The sequence below is a fragment of the Salvelinus sp. IW2-2015 genome, linkage group LG4p, assembly GCF_002910315.2.
Source record: "Salvelinus sp. IW2-2015 linkage group LG4p, ASM291031v2, whole genome shotgun sequence".
Taxonomy (NCBI): domain Eukaryota; kingdom Metazoa; phylum Chordata; class Actinopteri; order Salmoniformes; family Salmonidae; genus Salvelinus; species Salvelinus sp. IW2-2015.
The window spans coordinates 21347358-21354832 of NC_036841.1; the positions used below are offsets into that span (position 1 = coordinate 21347358).

At 41.8% G+C, this 7475-nt stretch overlaps 1 protein-coding gene across 1 annotated transcript in view; it reads right to left on the reverse strand.

Moving 5' to 3' along the window:
• Positions 1-2847: 2847 nt before the first annotated feature.
• LOC111957796 (ATP-sensitive inward rectifier potassium channel 1-like) overlaps positions 2848-7475 on the reverse strand; it is an 11029-nt gene continuing 6401 nt past the window's right edge. The window contains exon 2 of the mRNA XM_023978814.2: positions 2848-5158. Coding sequence (XP_023834582.1) covers positions 4041-5141 — 1101 coding nt within the window. The 5' untranslated portion in view covers positions 5142-5158 and the 3' untranslated portion in view covers positions 2848-4040. The remainder of the gene's footprint in view (positions 5159-7475) is intronic.

The following is a 7475-nucleotide window of genomic DNA, read 5'->3' on the forward strand; positions in this document are numbered from 1 at the left end:
GAATAAGATGAACATACAGTATGTCAACGTCAGTAGTACATGCTGTATATTTATCTCCCGTATGTAAATTAACATTCTGCCAGTGTCGGTGTGTGCTAAATTTAGGGTCTTAAATTCAAATGATAGACTCAACGTGAAGCACTAGGTACTGTAATTCTACATTTGGGTTGGATAATTTACCAATAGGTCTAATTATTATTAGGAAAGGCGAGAAGGAGAGACAGCTGCCCCTAAACTGTGAGGAGAGCACAAAGTGAAGGGAGGGTGCACTGCTTATCCTGCAGGTGGTTTTTGAAACTAATTAAGTATTTGTGGGAATCCATTGAGTCTAGGGAGGTTATCAGAAAATCCACTAGATTGTAGCGTGGGCTATCCATAATTGGGATGATGACAGTAGGGGCTTTGTGGTCCTTGCCCCAATCTCATTCTTAACAAGGTTGGTGTGAAACTGTTATAACATGTGTTCTCTCTCTTCCCTGTGAAAGTCAATAAGGTTTCTAGGTCGTGTGAAATGTGAATGATCATTGTTCCAAATGAGGGAAATGGAAACTGACTAATTGACTTGAGCACTATTTTAGTATGTTTATAACTATGTAAGTGGCCAAGCAGTAGTAATTATTGGGTTAGATGGAATGATTTATGTGTAATTGTATTTGTGGCCGGCGGCAAAGTACAAAGGGGGGCGTGTCTCTAAATCTAATTGACTGCGGCCACCTTCTACCTGACAGGGAAGACTGGGGAAAAGCAGGAGGAAGTTTGTTAGGGCATTCATTTGTGTGGACCCCAGCAGAACAGTGTCCCGAAAGTTAAGGAAGGTGGGAATCGTCATGTTATCAAACTTCGGTTCTTCCTATATATGAATATGCATAGCTTAATGCATTACTACCTGTACCATATTTTGTGTTACCTTTTGCTTTTCAAGTCTTTTGCTATCACTCTCTTACGAACCCGAAGGAGGAAGAGAAAGTCACAAGCTCCAGCTGAAATGTAAGAGGGGTGTTGGCTTGTGAAGGGATGCATACAGCCGTGATGATTACGGATGAGAACTCTCTTGGTAGATAGAAGGGTCTGCAGCTTACTATGAGGTATTCTATATCAGGTGAGCAAAAGCTGGAGATTTCCTTCACACTGGAAGCAACGTTCATGGAGAGAAACACCCCTCCTCCTTTGGACATACTCTAGGCCACATTTGTCTGATTGTGCCGCTCCATGGAGTGCATGGAGTTCTATGTACAGAGAGTCATCCAGCCATGCAAGGCATATAATATTGCAGCTTTTTAAGTCTCTCGAACGAAGGAGAGGGTCAGAGGGTCAAAGATGGTAATGGAGAGAGGTTAGCAAGTCTTGGGGGTATGATCTTTGATCCTCTGTAAAGTTCTCACTCATCATTATTCATGATTCATTCAGGATTATCCATAATCATGGTAGCATCCACATTAATGTACAGGGGAAGTGTTTGGAAACATAATCTATTGTTATTTACAATTAACGTCACTCCAAAATGACACAAGACATTATTTACACAAAATATTCGCTAACACACCAAAACACACCAAAACACACCAAAACACACCAAAACAAATTGCAAATGCATCCAACAAGTCTGTAGAGTCACAAGCTTCATGTAGTCATTGCCTGCTAGGAATTGGGACCAAATAAAAATCTTATTGGTAACTTATTGAGAAAAAATATATTACTTGTTAAACTGAATCTCTTTCTCTGAGCAGTTGTGGAAATGTATTTATTTGTATTTATTTATTTATAGGGGACAATGCACATTAATCAACATCAATATTACAATAATGAAACATCCATGTAAATGTGCTGGGTTAAGTCAAAAGCTAATTTGCCCCCGTAGTCCCTGGACATGTAAGGGTCTTTACACAGCCACTATACAAATACTCACTAAAGCAATACAAAATACAAATACATTACATCCAATAGTATATCATTCTAACAACAACAACACTATCATCAATTGTCGTCTTACGTACGAGGAACCACAGATAACTCACGTGTACAGGTTTGGAAAGATTTGAGCCTTGTTTTAAATTTAAAAAATTTAAAACAATAATCAGTGCAACTTCTCAAGTCCATGGGCATTGCATTCCAGTATACTGTAGCTATAACAGAGAAGGCCGATTGACCGATTTTACTGTGTTGAAAAGAGACAATGGAATCCCCTCTAGTTACTGCCCTTGTTATCCCGAGGTGCTTTCCTTGAGCATGATATGCTGGCATAGGGTTTTTTTCCCCCAAAAAAGTTGGATGCAATATAGCACAGTTTTTTACGTTATTTTATACAGTCAATATTGCTCATCTTAACAACGGTATCTTTAATTTTGGGTTCCTACTGTATGTATATATACAGTTGAAGTCGGAAGTTTACATACACCTTAGCCAAATACATTTAAACTCAGTTTTTTACAATTCCTGACATTTAATCATAGTAAAAATTCCCTGTCTTAGGTCAGTTAGGATCACCACTTTATTTTAAGAATGTGAAATGTCAGAATAATAGTAGAGAGAATGATTTATTTCAGCTTTTATTTCTTTCATCACATTCCCAGTGGGTCAGAAGTTTACATACACTCAATTAGTATTTGGTAGCATTGTCTTAAAATTTTTTTTACTTGGGTCAAACGTTTCGGGTAGCCTTCCACAAGCTTCCCACAATAAGTTGGGTTAATTTTGGCCCATTCCTCCTGACAGAGCTGGTGTAACTGAGTCAGGTTTGTAGACCTCCTTGCTCGCACACGCTTTTTCAGTTCTGCCCACACATTTTCTATAGGATTGTGGTCAGGGCTTGTGATGGCCACTCCAATACCTTGACTTTGTTGTCCTTAAGCCATTTTGCCACAACTTTGGAAGTATGCTTGGGGTCATTGTCCATTTGGAAGACCCAAGCTTTAACTTCCTGACTGATGTCTTGAGATGTTGCTTCAATATATCCACATAATTTTCCTCCCTCATGATGCCATCTATTTTGTGAAGTGCACCAGTCCCTCCTGCAGCAAAGCACCCCCACAACATGATGCTGCCACACCATGCTTCACGGTTGGGATGTTGTTCTTCGGCTTGCAAGCCTCCCCCTTTATCCTCCAAACATAACGGTGGTTATTATGGCCAAACAGTTATATTTTTGTTTCATCAGACCAGAGGACATTTCTCCAAAAAGTACGATCTTTGTCCCCATGTGCAGTTGCAAACCGTAGTCTGGCTTTTTCATGGCGGTTTTTGAGCAGTGGCTTCTTCCTTGCCTGAGCGGCCTTTCAGTTTATGTCGATATAGGACTCGTTTTACTGTGGATATAGATACTTTTGTACCTGTTTCCTCCAGCATCTTCACAAGGTCCTTTGCTGTTGTTCTGGGATTGATTTGCACTTTTCGCACCAAAGTACGTTCATCTCTTAGAGACACAACACCTCTCCTTCCTGAGCGGTATGACGGCTGAGTGGTCCCATGGTGTTTATACTTGCGTACTATTGTTTGTACAGATGAGCGTGGTACCTTCAGGCGTTTGGAAATTGCTCCGAAGGATGAACCAGACTTGTGGAGGTCTACAATTTTTTTCTGAGGTCTTGGCTGATTAATTTTGATTTTCCCATGATGTCAAGAAAAGAGGCACTGAGTTTGAAGGTAGGCCTTGAAATACATCCACAGGTACACCTCCACTTGACTCAAATGATATCTATTAGCCTATCAGAAGCTTTTAAAGCCATGACATCATTTTCTGGAATTTTCCGAGCTGTTTAAAGGCACAGTCAACTTAGTGTATGTACACTTCTGACCCACTGGAATTGTGATACAGTGAATTATAAGTGAAATAATCTGTCTGTAAACAATTGTTGGAAAGATTACTTGTGTCATGCACAAAGTAGATGTCCTAACCGACTTGCCAAAACTATAGTTTGTTAACAAGACATTTGTGGAGTGTTTGAAAAACAATTTTACATGACTCCAACCTAAGTGTATGTAAACTTCCAACTTCAACTGTACGTATTATACATTTTGCATCCAAAAGTTCACATCATATTAAGTTATTCTAGGATACCAATCACTCCAAATCCACCATTGTCAATTCCATTAATGGAGGGGAGGTGGTGTCCTACTATGTTGTGGAAGCAGTAGGCACAGTGTGCAGTGGTCACCGCCTCAACCTTGGAGAAGTTGGAGAAGTCCACTCTGTACTTGCCCTCTTTGCTGCGGGAGATAATGGGCAGGAAGTTGTAACCCCACATGATCTCCTGAGGGATGAAGGAAGTCCTGACCTGGCAGGCTGAGCTGGTGGTCTCGGCTGTGCCGTCCAGAAAGACCACCAGCTCAAACTCCTGTTTATGGAAGGTGTCCTCTGCCATGTCAAAGAAAGGGCTAGCCTTGTCAATCACATGGTAGAGTGTGAGAGGGCACACAAAGAAGAGGTTGTCCTTCCCAGCGTCCATCATGAACTCAATGTTCACCTGGTCCATGATGATTGTCTCCCCATCGGGTTTGACGGTTGTCCTCAACAGCTTGCCGTAGATTTGGCTCCCGATCATCAGGGTCTTGCGTAAGTTGGCCACTCTTATTATGAGGCAAAGGAAGTCCTTCTTAGGACAGATGACAGCCATCTCACTGAATGCGATGGTCTTGGCCCTTTTTTTAGGGAGGGATATCTTGGAGACGATGACTCCACATATGAAGCAGTGTATGAGGGCCCCTATGAGAGTCTGGATAATGATGAGGGCTACAGCAACAGGACAGTGAGGGGTAATGGCGCGTACACCATACCCGATGGTGGTCTGGGTCTCTAGGGAGAAGAGGAAGGCTGTAGTGAGACCGACGACGTTCCACACACAGGGGGTGTGGTCGTTTGAGGGGTTCTGCCACTTCAGATCCCCGTTGTTCCAGGCAATCCAGAACCACAGCAGGCTGAAGATGAACCAGCTCAGGGTGAAGGAGGTGATGAAGAAGAAGAGGACAAAGCGCCAGCGGAACTCCACGAAGGTCGTCCAGAAGTCCACGAGGAAAGCAAAGTGGTTGCCGTATTTCACGTTGCCAAATTCAATGTTGCAGCGGCCATCTTTGGTCACCAGCCGAGTTCTGCGGATTCTTCGCTCCACCAGGTGGTCCTGGATGAGCTTCTGGATACCAAACACCATTTTCTAGCTCCTGTCGTCTGTTAGAGAGGACAATGTGTTAATTTAAATTTAGTACACACCCAGAAAAATAAATCAAATATCCTTGTCATCCAAGAACTGTTAGATATATACAGACTGAATACTATTAATACAGAATACTGGGGGTTTTCATTAATATGTTTAATCTTCCAAGATTAACCTGCATCCCACCCTGTAACCGATCCCTCCCTCTATGCCAGTTGTTCAAGGCTCTTGGACGCTTTGAACTGAATGGAACAAATATTATGAACCAGAATTCAATGATTAATAATGTCCTTATCATTGTTTTTCAGATGAAATAGCTGCCCTTCACAACTTTCATTAATGCGATAATGAAAAACCAAGCATTGGTCTATAAGAGGCTGTAAGAGAGAATGGAGTTGTGTAACATTCACTCTTGGATTCAGACTTGTGAAATAGTTCATGTTTTCTTAAATTCACACATTGTTATTAAACTAATTAGGTAAAACACAAGGTAATAGTCCCACTGACCTTAATTATCATCAAAATATCATTATTTGAAACAGCTTAGAAGCACAAACGTCTCAGCCAGTCTATGATCAATGAAATGATTTCACAAGCCCCAACCCTCATTCTTATCTAACTGTAAAGTGTTGCTCTAGTTACTAGCAGTTGCTATGCATCACTTGCTTGCACATTTTAATCCACACTTAAATCCTGTAATCCTGGGCACATGGAATAGTTAAGACCCCAAGTCATTACAGAAAGAAAGTTATTGTTGAAATATGTCACTCCACTGGCCCAAATCAGTCAGATCCCCATAACCTCCCTAAAACCATTATCATCTAGCCTACTACAACCATGTACAGTTGAAGTCGGAAGTTTACATACACTTGTTGGAGTCATTAAAAATTGTTTTTCAACCACTCCACAAATTTCCTGTTAACAAACTATAGTTTTGGCAAGTCAGTTAGGATATCTACCTTGTGCATGACACAAGTAACTTTTCCAACAATTGTTTACAGACAGATTATTTCACTTATAATTCACTGTATCACAATTCCAGTGGGTCAGAAGTTTAAGTACAATAAGTTGACTGTTCCTTTAAAAAGCTTGGAAAATTCCAGAAAATGATGTCATGGCTTTAGAAGCTTCTGATAGGCTAAGTGACATGATTCGAGTCAATTGGAGGTGTACCTGTGGATGTATTTCAAGGCCTACCTTCAAACTCAGTGCCTCTTTGCTTGACATCATGGGAAAATCCAAATTAATCAGCCAAGACCTCAGAAAAAAATTGTAGACCTCCACAAGTCTGGTTCATCCTTGGGAGCAATTTCCAAACGCCTGAAGGTACCACGCTCATCTGTACAAACAATAGTACGCAAGTATAAACACCAAGGGACCACTCAGCCGTCATACCGCTCAGGAAGGAGACGCGTTCTGTCTCCTAGAGATGAACGTACTTTGGTGCGAAAAGTGCAAATCAATCCCAGAACAACAGCAAAGGACCATGTGAAGATGCTGGAGGAAACAGGTACAAAAGTATCTATATCCACAGTAAAACGAGTCCTATATCGACATAAACTGAAAGGCCGCTCAGCAAGGAAGAAGCCACTGCTCAAAAACCGCCATGAAAAAGCCAGACTACGGTTTGCAACTACACATGGGGACAAAGATCATACTTTTTGGAGAAATGTCCTCTGGTCTGATGAAACAAAAATATAACTGTTTGGCCATAATAACCATCGTTATGTTTGGAGGCTTGCAAGGGGGAGGCTTGCAAGCCGAAAAACAACATCCCAACCGTGAAGCACGGGGGTGGCAGCATCATGTTGTGGGGGTGCTTTGCTGCAGGAGGGACTGGTGCACTTCACAAAATAGATTGCATCATGAGTACATGACGTGTGTTGTCTTGTCTTGTCCCGTGTAAATAGTCTTCGTATTTTTCGTATACATTTCGTATATATTTTAATTTCACTTTCCATCTAGGAACTGAATATACATTCCTACATTCCGCCTCACCCTATGTGGTACGGACCTGCTATTTTTTATACTTTAGAACCGTAACCCCAATCAGAAGCTAGCCAGATAACTAGCTAGTAGTCATTTAGCCACTGCTGCGGTCTTCACCCTCAACTCGGACACAGCCAGCTTCAATACCGGGTCAATACCTGCCAGTCTGCAAGCGCGATATCAACCCAGAGCGTATAGGACTGCTTTTTCTCTACCACATCACCGGATTCCTGACGCAAGCTCTGGACAATTACACCGTATCACAGCTAGCAGCATGCAACCGAGTGGCTACTACTGGCTAACACCTCTGTCCCGAAGCAAGCACCAGTTAGCCTTGAGGCT